This window comes from Lithobates pipiens, unplaced genomic scaffold (genome assembly GCF_037356315.1).
Source record: "Lithobates pipiens isolate NorthernLeopardFrog02 unplaced genomic scaffold, aLitPip1_a1.2 Scaffold_18, whole genome shotgun sequence".
Classification (NCBI taxonomy): domain Eukaryota; kingdom Metazoa; phylum Chordata; class Amphibia; order Anura; family Ranidae; genus Lithobates; species Lithobates pipiens.
Genome location: NW_027507758.1, coordinates 386,761,284 through 386,777,789, shown reverse-complemented (window position 1 = coordinate 386,777,789; position 16,506 = coordinate 386,761,284). Strand labels below are relative to the sequence as shown.

The following is a 16,506-nucleotide window of genomic DNA, read 5'->3' as shown; positions in this document are numbered from 1 at the left end:
GTGGGCCTTTTTTGAGACGAGTGCATCAGATCGCACTGCTGCTATTTGCAACATATGTCTCAAGCGTATCTCGCGTGGCCAAAACATCAGCCGCTTGGGCACCATATGCTTGACCAGACATATGTTGACCTGCCATGCAGCTCGCTGGCGTACCTCTAAGACCCACACCAAAGAACAAAGCGGACCTGTCCTTGCTCCTCATCAGCTGGCATCTCCAACCCCACTAGACCTTCAGTCCTCTCTGAAACCTGCTCTGAGAGGAATGAAGGTGTAGAATGAGGTGTGTCACAGCCAAGTGCTTCCGGGCACTCTGCTAGCAGTACACCCACGTCCGATTATAGCAGGCAAATGTCCCTGCCCCAGCTGCTGGACCGTCGAAAGAAGTTCACTCCCAGCCATCCACATGCCCAGCGGTTGAATGCTAACTTGGCTAAATTGCTAGCACTTCAACTGCTGCCTTTTCAGTTGGTAGACTCTGCCCCTTCCGTGAGTTTGTACAATGTGCGGTTCCTCAGTGGCAGGTCCCCAAACGCCACTTTTTCTCATGGAAGGCGATTCCGGCCCTCTACCGGCATGTGGAAGGCAATGTCCTTGCCTCGCTAGACAGGGCGGTCAGCGGTAAGGTGCATATTACCGCTGACTCATGGTCCAGCAGGCATGGACAGGGACGTTACCTGTCTTTCACGGCCCATTGGGTCACTCTTCTGGCAGCTGGGAAGGATGCAGGACAAGGTGCAGTAGTGTTGGAGGTTGTTCCGCCACCACGCCTCCAAAATGCTACTACTGGTTGTGACACACCTCTCTCCTCCACCCCCTCCTCTTCTTCTTCCTCCATGGCCTCTTCCAGTGCTCTGTCCTCAGAACCAGCGGTCCTCCGTAGGCGTTCCAGGGGCTACGCAAGTACGCAGGCAATACGATGCCATGCCGTGCTTGCACTGGTTTGTTTGGGGGACAGGAGCCACACTGGGGCAGATGTTTTGTCAGCTCTGCAGGAGCAGGCCGAGAGGTGGTTGACGCCACGCCAGCTTAAGCCAGGAATGGTGGTTTTCGACAATGGCACCAACCTCCTCTCCGCCCTCCGACAAGGACAACTGACCCATGTGCCCTGTGTGGCTCACGTCCTTAACCTGGTGGTGCAGCGGTTCTTGGGCAGGTACCCGGGCTTACAGGATGTCCTGAAGCAGGCCAGGAAAGTCTGTGTGCATTTCCGCCGATCATTTAATGCCTGTGCTCGGCTGGCTGAGCTCCAAAAGGAGTTGAACCTGCCCAAGAACCGACTTATATGTGACATGCCCACCAGGTGGAACTCAACGTTGGCCATGCTGCAGTGGCTGCACACGCAGCAGAGGGCCATCAATGAGTACCTGTGCGACTATGGCACCAGGACAGGGTTTGGGTAGCTTGGTTTTTTCTCACCACGCCAGTGGGGCATGATAAGGGATGCATGCACTGTCCTGTCACCGTTTTAGGAGGCCACAAGGATGGTGAGCAGTGACAGTGCATGCATCAGTGACACTGTACCTCTTGTCCACCTCTTGGAGCATACGCTGCATGGAATAATGGACAGGGCACTTGAGGCAGAACAGAGGCAGGAAGAGGAGGACTTCCTTGCCTCTCAAGGCCCCCTTTATCAGGACAGTGTTCCTGCTGTGTCACCCATCACACAGGAAGAGGATGAGGAGGAGGAGGAGGAGGATGATTGTGTCAGCATGGAGGTGGATGCTGGCACTCAGCATCAGCAGCAGCATCTTGTAGGGATGATTTACAGTCCCAAGAAACCCGTGGACTTGTACATGGCTGAGAGGAGGTAGCTGCAGATCATGTTGTCATTAGTGACCCAGAGGACTCCGGACTGAATGCCTCAGCTACCCTATGCTGCATGGCCTCCCTGATCTTGCAAAGCCTGCGGAAGGATCCTCGTATTCTTCGGATCAAGGAGAGGGACCATTACTGGCTGGCCACTCTCCTTGATCCACGGTACAAGGGTAAGGTTGCCTTATCTTGCCGTCGCAGAGGGAGCAGAGGATGAGACATCTCCGGGAGGCCTTGCAGAAAGGTCTGTGCAACGCGTTCCCAGAGACTGGGAGGTTACAAACTCCTGGTCCTGGACAACGTGTTGCTGAGGCATCGGTCAGAAGGAGCGGTGGAGAAGGTGGCCGTCTGACCGATGCGTTCAGACAATTTTTTAGTCCGCAGCCCCAAGGTATGATCGGTTCCAGCAACCATCGCCAGCGTCTGATTTACATGGTGCAGGAATACCTAGGGGCAAGGTCAGACTTGGACACCTTTCCCACCGAAAATCCTCTGGCTTACTGAGTCTTGAGGATGGATCACTGGCCAGAGCTTGCACAGTATGCAATTGAGCTACTAGCCTGTCCTGCATCCAGCGTTCTTTCGGAACGCACCTTCAGTGCTGCTGGTGGCTTTGTTACCGATCACAGGGTGCGCCTGTCCACCGACTCAGTTAATCGACTGACCTTCATCAAGATGAATCAGTCTTGGATCACCCACAGCTACCAAGCACCTGAAGCTGATGTAACCGAATAATTTTTTTTGAAATATCACATCCCTTCAAGACTACCTATGCTGATGCTGAGTGACTGTCCTGTTATGTTGATTGTCTATCCTCTTCCTCCTCCGCTGATATGTTGGAAGAACATTTTTGGTTCTGGGTGATGCCACCAGCCCAATTTTACAGCCCCTGTTTAACAGGGGCGTTTAATTACAATTTTTGATGCAATGCTTTGCAGCAGGGCTCATTCCTGCACCACAACTAGAGTATATGGGAGAAGTTGCAGTGTCGTGGCACCAGCACAAGTGCCTAAGGCCCAATTTTTCAGCCCCTGTTTTACAGGGGCATGTAATTACAATTCTTGATATAATAGTTCACAGGAGGGCCCGTTCCTGTGCCCACCCAGAGTAACTGTGAGGACTTATAGTGTTGTGGCACCAGCACCACAACCACCAAAGGTCAATTTTTCTACCACTGTTCAACAATGGCATGTAATTACAATTCTTGATATATCTTGAATCGTTCACAGCAGGGCGCTCCAGCACCCACCAAGAGTCACTTTGAGGGCTTACAATGTTGTGACAACACCAACACCTTGTTCCGCCATTTCTGCAGAGCATATAGGGCAGGCCCCTACTTTCAAACATCCAACTTACAAACATCTGCTACTTGCAAACGCAAGGAGACAACAGCAAGTGAGATGAAAAAAGATGGACGACAAAACAAATTATACAGGGGTGATAACCCTTCCCTATGTTTTCCAAAAAGCTTAAAAATAGATTTTTTGACTGGAGCTACACTTTAAAAATGTACCAGTTGAAAATTACAAACAGATTCTACTTAACACAACAAACCTACACAGTCCCTGTCTTGTTTGCACCGCCTGTATACTGCTGTTCTGAGTATATAGGGCCTGGTGTCCCCACGTCTTTCCTTTTTGTAATATGGGTACAGGGTTCCCCTTAATATCCGTACAAGATCCAAAGGGGCTGGTAATGGGCGGGGGGGGGGGGGCTACCCATGCCATTTTTCTCAATGATTTTCATCCATATTGCAGGAACCAGATATAACATTAAAACCGCAAGCAGTTTTAAATGATGTTATTTCCGTTTAATGTCATTTTGTGCAGGGACTGTTCTAAACATGGGAAACACGTGGCACTTCACAGGCATACTATAGACACATACCCCAGGCACGATATTTAAAGGAATATTTCACTTTTTTTTCACTTTAATCGTCATTAAAATCAGTGCTCCCGCCAAAACGGCCATTTTTGAAAACATTTTAGGCATTGACCCATGTCCCCTGGGGCAGGAGCCAGGTCCCCAAACCCTTTTTAGGACAGTATCTTGCATATTAGCCGTTAAAATTAGCACTTTTTATTTCAAACGTTTGAGTCCCATAGACTTCAATGGGGTTCTAACGTTTGTACGAATTTGCGGTCTGTTTGAAAGTTCTGGTGCGAACCGAACCGGGGGGTGTTCGGCTCATCCCTAGTTTAAAGCATTTCTGTATGTTACTACAATGATTTTACATTCTGGCTACCCCTGAACAAAGGATGTATACAGTACATAGGGACATCAGTTATTAACACAACTAGTGTTGCCACCTGACCACTATATTAGGTTGATGTGCTAGTATTGCAAAAAAAATTGTTTGTATACACACAGCAAACACACGATCACCTATTCCAAATGTATTATTTTCACTGCAATTGAATACATTGCATAATTATTAATAATAATTAAAATTAAAGATGTTAAAAATTAATTTACCCTGGATTCCCTGAGCTAGAATGAAACCATCAAGCAAAAAGTTGTTTGAGCTCCAATGCTGCCTTTTCCAGGGTACAGTATGAAGTGCAGTGCTCGGCACAGTGGGAGGAGCTTTACATTAAGGAAACCCAAGCTGAGTATAGGTTCTGTAAGTTCTGTATGTAAGATGTAGTAACAAGGTGTAAAGTCAGTGTGGTTTCACAACATATAACACACAATATCTCCGCAACCAAAGCGGCACAAACGTTTATTTTTGCAGCACAAACCAGCACAAACGTGGCACAAACGAATGGCGCGTTTGTTTTTCAAATTCGGTAACGTGGGGTGTAAAGTGGGCGGGGTTTCACAACATATAACACACAATATCTCCACAACCAATGCGGCACAAACGTTTATTTTTGCAGCACAAACGCGGCACAAACGAATGGCGCGTTCGTTTTTCAAATTCAGCAACGTGGGGTGCAAAGTGGGCGGGGCTTGCATTAAATTGAATGTTTAATATCTCAGAAACCGAACCGGCACAAACGCTAATTTTTGCGGCACAAACGCGGCACAAACGCGGCACAAACGAATGGTATATTTTTATTCAGGTTTTACAAACATGGGGTGCCAACTTCACACAGCTCAAAATATGACAGTGGAAGATCAGTGCTGTCCTATATAAAATGTTTTCAACCTAAACATGTTTGTTTTCTGGTAAGAAAATTGGTTAGGTATTTTTGTTTTATAACTGAGAAAAGGAAGCAAAATTGACAGGAGGTGGCAGTAAAGACTAAGAAGCCGCAGGTTTGTCCTAGTTTTCTTTGCTTCGGTTTTCAGCTTCAAGCATTGTCATTAAGATGGCAAATACTATCTTCTACAATATCAGTGAGCACAAGCCCTTGGTCTATGTCTTTTTTATGAATAAAGAGTTTAAAGTGGTTGTAAACCCAGTGAGGTGACAGGCCTCAGGTCATACATAGAGATTAAATTAATCCTCCTGCATAAGTGTACCTGTTTATCTGCAGTCTTCTCTACAGCCATTCAAAGTGCTGAATTGTAATGCTTGTCTGAAAGTTCATTTAAAAAAAAAAAAAGGGAAGAGAGCTGAAATTACACTGCAGTGCTCAGTGAGGAGAGGCCTGACAGCTGATTGGAGGGAAGAGACACACCCTCTTCACACAAAATTAGAGCTGAGGCTGTCAATCTGCTGGATGTTCATCCCCTGTCACCTTTTTTTTTCTTGGTGTCAGGAAAAGTTGTCAGAAGTGATTCATGTTGATAGCAGAGAAAGGAAGCAGCAGACAAGTGCACACTATAGAGAAAGATGCTTTGTTCATATTTTTTATGTCTGAGGTTTACAACCACTTTAACCAAGCTTTGTCCCAGCCCATCCCCCTCTCCCATGGCATCTGAGATGGAGCTCCTGCCTCTGAAATATTGCAACTGCTTTTTTGGACAGCAGTGGCTGATGTTAGTCACATCTTGAAATAATGATTAGCCACTTCAATACTGAGCACTTATACACCTTCCTGCCCAGAGCAATTTTCAGCTTTCAGCTCTGTTGCACTTTGAATGACAATTGCGCGGTCATGCTATCCTGTACCCAAACTACATTTTTATCATTTTGTTCCCACAAATAGAGATGTCTTTTGGTGGTATTTGATCGCCTCTGGGATTTTTATTTTCTGCTAAACAAATAATTTTTTTTTTGAAAAAAATATGTTTTTTTTTGTTTCAGTTACAAAACTTTGTAAATAAGTAAGTTTTCTCCTTCACTGATGGGCACTGATGGGGCTGCAGTGATGGGCACTGATAAGGTGGCACTGATGGGCACCGATGATATGGCACCAATGAAGTGGCACTGATAGGCGGCACTGATATGTGACACGGATAGACACTGATAGGTGGCACAAATAGACACTGATAGGTGGCATGGATAGGTGGCACAGATGGGCATGGATAGGTGGCACAGGTGGGCACTGATAGGCGGCATGGATGGGCACTGATAGGCAGCATTGTAGTGTACAGTATTGTAGGGATGGATGCCAATCAGGGCCAAACAAAAATGCATGGCAATCAGTGATGCCCATTGTGGGCACTGAGTGGCATCCATTGTGGGCACTGGCATCCATTGTGGGCACTGATTGGCATCCCTGGTGGTCTAGGGGGCATACCTGGTGTTGGGCATCCCTGGTGGTGTCCCTGGTGGTCCAGTGTGGGCATCCTTGGGGGGGGGCTGCGCTGATAATCGATCAGCACAGACCCCCCCTGTCAGAAGAGCAGCCGATCCGACATCCACCAGGTCCCACGCCAGCATCTTCTGGTTGCCAGTCTTCAGCCATCATGGTTGGCTGGTGCAGGATCACATCACATACGTAGGAGTGCAGTCATCCCGGTGCACAGGGGCACTATGCTGGAATGTACACTGAACTGCACATGCACTGCTCAGTGTACATTCTACAGAAGACTGTGAGTAGGCAGGTAGTTTTATTGTATTGCAGAGAAGACATAGCATGTCTCTTTTGCAATAAAGTGTCTGCCTGCTTGCAGTATTCTAATATTAATGTATAGCTCCACTTTAAGAGGTTTTATCTGCTGAATATTATAGTCTATCGTTGTGACCCTCTACTATTTCCGTTGTTTACAGGATTATAAAGCTAATGTGCAATGTTATAATATATGCTTTACTTTTCAAAAATACCTGGTCTTGATTTTCTACACATTTACAAGCAATTTCCCTTATCATAAAAGGAATCTCTTGTAGGAGGAACAAAGTTCTTTGACCACTAGCTAAACTGGAAACACCACCTACATCATGAAGCCATCTCATTTTCTTTTACAAACATTTCTAAAACAAATCATTCTACATTATCATCGAGCTACTTACAATACAAGATTAGCTACTGTTAGTCATAAAATATGCCTTGATAACCTGATATGATTCTGGTCTTTTCCAGACTTGTTTAGATCACACTAGAAAGCTATAGACATGCAAAGCTGAGCTTCAGATATATCGCTAAATACACAGCTAAAATACAATACCTTGAAAAAGTACTCATACCTCTTCAAATGTTCAACCTTTTGTCATGTTATGACATTGTAAAGTGGAAGGAAAACAATAAATGGTTTTCATTTTTTTTTTTTTTTTACAAATATCTGAAAAGTGTGGAGTGCATTTGTTATTCAGCCCCCTTTACTCTGATACCCCTAACTAACATGATGGAACCAATTGCTTTCAGAAGTCACCTAATTAGTAACAAGAGTCCACCTGTGTGTAATTTAATATCAGTGTAAATACAGCTGTTCTGTGAAACCCTCAGATGTTTGTTAGAGAACCTTATTGAACAAACAGCACCATGAAGGCCAAGGAACACACCAGACAGGTCAGGGATAAAGTTGTGCAGAAGTTTAAAGCTAAGGTTCTAAAAAAATATCCTAAGCTTTGAACATCGCATGGAGCACTGTTCAATCCATCATCCGAAAATGGAAAGAGTATGACACAATTGCAAATCAACCAAGACATGGCCGTCCACCTAAACAGACAGGCTGGGCAAGGAGAGCATTAATCAGAGAAGCATCCAAGAGGCCCATGGTACTCTAACATAGTATATAGCTCAAAAACAATAGTGCACATTTTGTTTTTTTTAATCCTACCTAAAACACACCGACACTGATACTAAGGTAAATATTGCTTTTAAAAAAAAAAAAAATCCTACCCAGAATTTATGGATTTTGACGTTTGATCCTAACACTAGCCCTGTCACTGACCCAGATCAAACCTTGATCTAACTTTTTTTTTTCTTTGTTTTATAAGATTGTGTCCCTGCAGGGAGCTGCAGTTCCATTTGAGTCCCTTAAGACAACGTCACTCTAACCCAGCCTTTCTCAACCTTTTTACCCCCGAGGAAACCCTTCAAATAATTTTCAGGTTCTTGGGGAACCCATGCTAAAAAAAGAATTATGCCTTCAGCTCATGATATAGTAGCATGATTAATATGAAGAAAGTTTAAGAAGTAAAGTTGGTAAAAGAAAAAAATAGGCTGAGCCACGATGACATCACTCTTGCGCATGCACGTGGGAGTCATGGCCACGGCACTGAGCTCTGAAGGAACGGTTCGAGTATGGCATTCCTTCAGAGTGCATGTGCCGGTGATGTCACTGGCTGCTGCTCACTGGAATATCTCTTAAACGGTGCATATTTTAGGGGTTATTCATTTTAAGCTTATAATAAAGCTTACCTGTAGGTAAAAATACCAGAAACTAGTTTGCTACCACTTCAAATATAAGAATAAGTAATGTGGTGTAATTCATGTTCATTCTAACATTAGTAGTCAATTTAGAAGTAGTGGAAAATGACCTCATTGGTGATCAGTGAAGGTGGAAGATCAATCCAGCAAAACTCAAGGAACCCCTAGCAAGCTTAGGAGGAGCCCTAGGGATCCACAGAACACTGGTTGAGAAATACTGCTCTAACCGCTTCACTTAAGATATTAAATGAACTCAATCATTACAAATAGTCATTACCCTTAAGGCATTCATTTGGGAGTGCCAAAAGTTCTTGTTCATGAGCTTCCAGGACCGCACAATCAACCCTGGATATGTCCTGCCATCTGCAGGAGGGAGAGGGTAGGACAATTATATGAGCAAGTAAGCGTTTATTTGTAAAACAGAGCACAGCATGTTAATGTATTTGTAAAGCTTATTTTTTTTCTGAAAATAATTATGTTATATCTACCCGATCTGCGCCATGGTTTTGCACAGAATGACGCTGAACCTCCTCTTATGGGGTCCCCTGCTGGCGATCTTGGCTCCTCCTGTTCTAATAGTGCCCCCACAGCATGCTGAGAAACTCCAGATTCTCTGAATCTTATGATATATTGTTCTGTAGATTATATATTTAAAGTCTTTTCACGTTTACGTTGGGGGACATTATTCTGACATTTTGGGCAATTTTTAGATGCAGCTTTTCACAGATTGTTGAACCTCTGCCCATCTTACTTCTGAGACACTCTGACTCTCTAAGATGCTCTTTTTATACCCAATCATTTTACTGATCTGTTGCCCATTAACCTGATTAGTTGCAAAACGTTCTTCCAGCTATTGCCTTGTTAGTACGACTTGCTTTGCTAGCTTTTTGTAGCCCTGTCACCTATTTTTGGGATGTGCTACTGCCATTAATATCAAAATGACCTTATATTTTTTCATACAATAGTACATTTTCTCAGTTTAAACATTTGATATGTCTTTTATTTTCTATTGTGAATAAATATGGGTTCATGAGATTTGCAATCATTGCATTCAGTTTTTGGGTAGATTTTACATGGTGTCCCAACTCTTTTGGAATTAGGGTTGTATTAGTAATACAAATAATCAACAAAATAAAAAATACTCTGAGGAAGAGAGAGAGAATGCGTGATTGGATAAAAAGCAGCTGTAGTCCATACTTTTTAGTAATCGCTTGCTTATAGTATCTGGGAATTATGGCAGTTGTGCTGAAGTCAGAAAGTCCTGTGAATTGACCTTTATTTGAATTTCCTATGGCTGTACCACCCTCATTGAACAGTGCTTTCAGAGCAGGGCAGGGCTTGCCATTCATTCTGTGTCGTGCAACCTCCCTGCTGCATAGATTTCTTTTCTGAATTAAACCGTACACTTTATTTACTAACTTATTTACTACCGTACAGTTTATTTACTTACTGTCATGTATGTTCACTTTAAAAAAAAGAGGTTTCACTTAGCTTTTTAAAATTGGAACTTGATAAGAATACCCAACCATATGCATTTTGAGTTGTGGGCAATGACAAAATTCTGAATTTTTGGGTAAAAATGAAAGGCTTATTATACTGTGGGTAGGCTGTCATCCATTTATATCACTCACAGCTATATTTCTCTTTTCCAGCTTACTTTGGTGCTACGCTTAACAGCTTTATTCATGTTCTCATGTATTCCTACTATGGACTGTCCGCTATTCCAGCCATGCGCCCATATCTGTGGTGGAAGAAGTACATCACTCAGTGCCAGTTGGTAAGCTATTACTTGTCTTCTGTGTTTTTCTTCCTGTGTCCTGGCTGTCTGGGAAAACACCACCTACCCATTTCTCTCCACTGCCAAATTACATTTTTACAGTCCTATATCTTCTTATTAACATCACAAATTCTACCCCTACATAGAATTATCATCAGTTGACATTTTGAAAAATTAGCTCTTAGTAATTCTCACAGCATTTAGTTTTTCTGTGTAATAATTTACATAACTTAACCACTGAAGGGCCAAGCCTCTTTCTGAGACTTGTTGTTTACAAGTTAAAAACTTTTTTTTTGCTAGAAAATGACTTGGAACCCCCAAACGTTATAATTTTTTTTCGAACACCCTAGAGAATAAAATGGCGGTAGTTTCAATACTTTGTCACACCGTATTTGTGCAGCGGTCTTACAAGCGCACTTCTTTTTTTAAAAGTACACTTTTTTGAATTAAAAAATAAGACAACAGTAAAGTTAGCCCAATTTTTTTTTTATATTGTGAAAGATAATATTATGCCGAGTAAATTGATACTCAACATGTCACGCTTCAAAACTGCGCCCGCTCGTGGAATGGCGACAAACATTTACCCTTAAAAATCTCTGTAGGCAACGTTTAAAAAAATTCTACAAGTTGCATGTTTTAAGTTACAGAGGAGGTCTAGGGCTAGAATTATTGCTCTCGCTCTACCGATCTCAGCAATACGTCACACACGTTTTGAACACTGTTTTCATATGCGGGCACTACTCATGTATGCGTTCGCTTCTGCACGCGAGCCCGTCGGGACGGGGCACATTTAAAAAACATTTTTTTTCTCCTTATTTATTTTACCTTTTATTTTAAATGTTTACACTGTTTTTTAAAAAACAAAAAATTTTCACTTTTATTCCTATTACAAGGAATGTAAACATCCCTTGTTATAGAAAAAAAGCATGACAGGACCTCTTAAATTTAAAACCGGGGGTCAAAAAGACCTCAGATATCATATTTAGACTGAAATGCAATAAAATAAATAAATAAAAAAATTGTCATTTAAAATTTATATTTTTTTTAAATGGCCCTTTAAAGCGGTAGCAAAGTCTTTTTTTATAAGTTTAACCTACAGGTAAGCCTATAACAAGGCTTACCTGTAGGTAAAAAAAATACCTCCTAAACCTGTATGGTTTAGGAGATATTCCCCTTGCAATGCGCCGCTGACTGCAGTGGCTCATGCGCACAGGGGCTACTCGGCTGAAAGTCCGGCAGACGCCGGACCCTGCCGGAAAGAAATCTGACGATATCGCAGCTCCGGCCACTCACAGCGCCAGAGCCACTATACACGGAAGACACGCCGAGGGGGCATGTCAGCTCCCTCGGTGTGGTTCGGGCGAGATGTCGGGGTATTTGATTGGGTATGATTGGGTATTTACCAATTAGTTTTACCGTATTCTCCAGCATTCACTTTGCAATGAGGTACAGAGTTCTGGTTTGGAAGTATAGGTTGCATACATCTTTGATATTCTTATTTTTTGTTCTTCTTTGACCACAGTCCAGTGGAAGATCAGTGTTTTGTATGTGACCCCCTGCGATTTTTATTTTTTTTCTGCAGACTCAATTTGTCCTGACAATGACTCAGACCAGCTGTGCGATGATTTGGCGCTGTGATTTCCCAATGGGTTGGCTATATTTCCAGAACTGCTATATGATCACTCTGATCATCCTCTTTGGCAACTTCTACATTCAGGTAAACCTAGTGCTGCAATAATGTACAGAGCTATTATATGACAGTAAGGTCAATTCACTGTTAAGCCATTTCTAACTCTGTTTTGTATTTTACCTTAGGAAAATTTTATTTTTAAAATGGTCAGTTTGCAAACAAAAATATATTAAGGTATTCCTAAGAGAAATCTTGCGAGCTACTGTGTTCACCAATTAGTAAAACTAATCAAAAGTATTACAGACCAGCTGCTAGCACGAATCACATACCCATAATCATGTGCAAATTGTTTACAATAGTGTTACAAGGTGCCGCGCTATGTCAATATTCATAAAAGAAATCAGTGCTAGTTCATGTGCACAGATCAGTGTTATCCCACTTGGAATTTGTGGTTGTGGCTCTACTTAAAAGCCCCCCTGAATATGAGGAACCCTCTGATACATGTAAATGAGGCTCTATGCATACATTAATCTGACTATTGGGAGTTTATTTAAGTGGACACATCTGTCGCACACCCTTCTTTTAGGGATGACTACTTAAACCCCTTTCTTGATATCGATATGTGCTATGTGATGTCTGATTTACAGCTATCCTCTTCATCTAGTACTCTACTTTGATTGAATCACTAATAGAATCATCAGTGTTCTTGATTATATTGGAGATGAGATTCTCTCCTCCTTAACTCAAGCTCCACAAAATAATTGGTTAATTTTTTTATGTTTGTTGATCCACTCGGTGGGAAGGATCAATTTTTGGTCCGTAATTTGTTCTGTGTGATGTCACTCTTACTGGGTTTCAAGGCTCATCAGCACCTACCCAGTATCTCCTGAAGAAGCTATTAAAATTGTGAAACGCGTTGACAAGAAGACATGAAGGAGTCCATGGATTCCACTCTTTGATATTTCTACACACATTGTGGTTATATAGAATTTAAACAATACAGAATTTAGATCCATACTTTCATGTCCATTCTATTGGGTATCTGTTGACCTTGTCAGTTAGTAGGGTGTGTTTATGTCTGTCCCATGTTTTTAAATCATGTTTTAATAAAGACTTTATAATTTTATAACCCACTGCCTCATGTTATGGCCATAAAGTCTGCTTTGTTTTGATCGAGTTTTCAACTCATTCAGTCCTTATCTATAATCATTGGATGTTGGCATAAGGAGGAGCTTCCCTCTCTATACAATATTAAAGTGCTCAAAGTTAATTTATAAGTGCAGTGCAGATCTCCATTATGTGACTTGATGAATGAATAGATTACACCAGATGATATCAATGCTTTTAACTATTGTTGGATCACTTCACACGTGTTCCCCCCCAATGAGTGTAGGCTGGGTCAAAAAGCGCTTGTGAGCCACACCAGGGCTCAACAGGATTAATCCAAATCAGCTGGCTCCTACACTCCTCCAACCATCTTCTCTTCAGTGGTCAGCTCAAAGTGCATGAAGAAAAAAACTCCAATAGTGCTTGAAAGGTTTAAAACTTTCCAAATGTTTAATAAATAGTGCAGGGTACTTGCATAATATAGGTGCTTTTAGCGCACCAAACAAATAGGCAATATATGTATCCCACACACGATCCCACCAAAGTCAGATCCTTTAGAACGCAGTGACGTACAACACGTACAATGGGACTAGAAAAAGGAAGTTCAATGTTTTTGGTCCGTCGGAACAGCATACAGGCGAACGGTTTTCCCAATAGAAATTGGTTCCGTTGGAAAGATTTAAAACATGTTCTATTTCTAGGTCCATTAAAATTTTAGGAAAAAAAAAAGTCAGCTGAAGCCCACACATGATCGGAATATCTGATGAAGTGATTCTGTCTGACTTTTTCTGCCGGAAAGTCCAACCGTGTGTACACGGCATTAGAGACCAGTGGCCTCACCCTCCCGGGTGGGTCAGTGATTGCAAGGGAGAAAGAGACAGTCTGGGACAAACAGAGAGGCTGGAACACTGCAGAAAAGACACAGAGCTGAGGAATAGCGTGTGTGCATGAGTGCTGGATGTGTTTGATGGTCAGGAAGACCAAAACTACTAAGCTAAGCAGTAGAACTGGATAGAGAGCCACAAGGCTAAATATTGTTCATTTGTCATATTGATGGTGAGAACCCCCTGCTTGGGAAGACTTTTTAATTTGTGAACTTTTGTGTTACTTTTAACCACTTCACACCACGGCATTGCGTCGCTTTAACTGACAATTGCGCAGTAGTGTGACATACCCAAACAAAATTGACATTCTTTTTTTCCCCACAAATAGAGCTTTCTTTTGGTGGTATTTGATCACCGCTACAGTTTTTATTTTTTGCGCTATAAATAAAGAGCTACAATTTTGAGAAAAAAATTTATTTTTTTACTTTTTGCTCTAATACATATCCAAAAAAATATTAAAAAAAAACACATTTGTTCATCACTTTAGGCTGATATATATTTTTGGTAAAAAAACAAAAACCGCAATAGGCGTATATTGAATGTTTTGTGCAAATGTTATAGCTTCTATCCAAGTCCATCCAAGGAAAAAAAAATCCCATATACACAAACCTATACCCACAGTTGATCCAGAGGAAGGTGAAAAACCCCAGCAAAGCATGCTCCAATTTGCTACAGCTGGGGAAAAAAATCCTTCCTGATCCCCCAAGAGGAAATCAGATTTTCCCTGGATCAACTTTACCTATAATAAATGTTAGTACCCAGTTATATTATGTACATTTAGGAAAGAACCCAGGCCTTTTTTTAAAGCGGGAGTCCGCCGTTTTTTTTTTTTTTTAAAAGCCAGCAGCTACAAATACTGCAGCTGTTGACTTTTAAAATAGTGACACTTACCCGCCCAGTGCGCCCGCGATGTCGTCACCCGAAGCCGATCTCTCGATCGTCTCTCGGGTGCTGCCGCTGCCATCTTGGGTATGGGGATCAGGAAGTGGAGCCTTTCGGCTTCATTTCCCGGTTCCCTACTGCGCGAGTCGCGCTGCGCAATAAGGATGGTCCCCGCTGTCTCTGGGATCCGTGTGTTTCCCAGCAGGCAGCGGGGGACTTTCGGAAAGGGGCGTAGATTCTGCGGAAAGGGGCGTACCTTCGGGGGGGGGGATTCCAATGAGCGGAAGGTCCACTTTAGGGTGGACCTCCGCTTTAAAGTAATCTACTGAGCTGACCAGAACCACCTCTGGAGGGAGTCTATTCCACATTTTCACAGCTCTAATGCCGCGTACACACGATCGAAATTCCAACCAGAAAAAGAACGATGAGAGCTTTTCATCTGAAAATGCGACCGTGTGTATGCTCCATCGAAATTTAGCTGTCTGAATTTCAGCCAGCCAAAAATTGATAACATGTTCTCAATTTTCCACGCGGAAAAACTTTTTATCAGAAATTCCGATCGTGTGTATGCAATTCCGACACGCCAAAAATCACGCATGCTCAGATTCAACTACGGGATGGAAGCTATTGGCTACTGGCTATTGAACTTCCTTTTTCTAGTCCTGTCATACGTGTTGTACGTCACTGTGTTCTAAAGTATGGGAATTTGGTGTGACCCGCGGGCACACAACTGCTGCCATTGCGCCTGCCTGAGCCGCAATTCACACAGGTACGATGATTCACGCAGGAGAGCGGACCTGCCGTAGTATATCTGCGTGAGCAGGACGGCTAGTAGTTAAATAAACATGAGCACTAAAAGCCCTGAAAACGTACTTCTGGCGTGGCGAAAACTCACTGTTTGGAACTACCAATGAGCTACAAAATCCCCAGATTGTCACAATAGGTTAAAAATCCCAACTTTAACCACTTCCCGACCAGCGCACGATGATGTACGTCGACAGAATGGCACGGGCAGGCATATTGGCATACAGGTATGTCCAATATTCAATGCCGCCCTGCCATCGGGAGCGCGCCGGCGGCGGCGCGCTCCCGCGCTGGTCGGGACCCCCGTGAGTCTGGTCGCGGGACCCGCGGACTCGGTTGCCGCGGGCATCCCCACGATCGTCTCATGGAGCGGCCGAATGGAGTAAATGCTGTGTAAACAACATTTCTCCATTCTGCCTAGCAACTAGTGACGCTGATCTCTGCTCCATGTGATTGGAGCAGAGATCAGTGTTCACTAAATGAAAGCCCAACCCCCCCACAGTTAGTAACACACCCCTAGGAACACTTAACCCCTACACTGCCAACCACTGGTTAACCCCTTCACTGCCAGTGTCATTTACACAGGAATCACTGCATTTATATAGCAGTGATTACTGTATAAATGACAATGGTCCCAAAAATGTCCGATGGGTCCCCCACAATGTCGCAGTCACAATAAAAATCGCTGATCGCCGCCATTACTAGTAAAAAAAAATAATAAAAAATTATTAATAAAAATGCTATAAAACTATCCCTATTTTGTAAACGCTATAACTTTTGCGCAAACCAATAAATAATCGCTTATTCCGATTTTTTTTTTACCAAAAATATGTAGAAGAATACGTATCGGCCTAAACTGAGGGAAAAAAATGTTTTTTTATATATTTTTGGGGGATATTTATTATA

At 42.8% G+C, this 16,506-nt stretch overlaps 1 protein-coding gene across 2 annotated transcripts in view; it reads left to right on the top strand.

Moving 5' to 3' along the window:
• ELOVL5 (ELOVL fatty acid elongase 5) overlaps positions 1 to 16,506 on the top strand; it is a 157,636-nt gene that overhangs the window by 137,644 nt on the left and 3,486 nt on the right. For both annotated transcript variants that reach the window (XM_077487803.1, XM_077487804.1), the window contains exons 6-7: positions 10,169 to 10,293; positions 11,876 to 12,010. In XM_077487803.1, the coding sequence (XP_077343929.1) occupies positions 10,169 to 10,293; positions 11,876 to 12,010 (260 nt within the window). The remainder of the gene's footprint in view (positions 1 to 10,168; positions 10,294 to 11,875; positions 12,011 to 16,506) is intronic.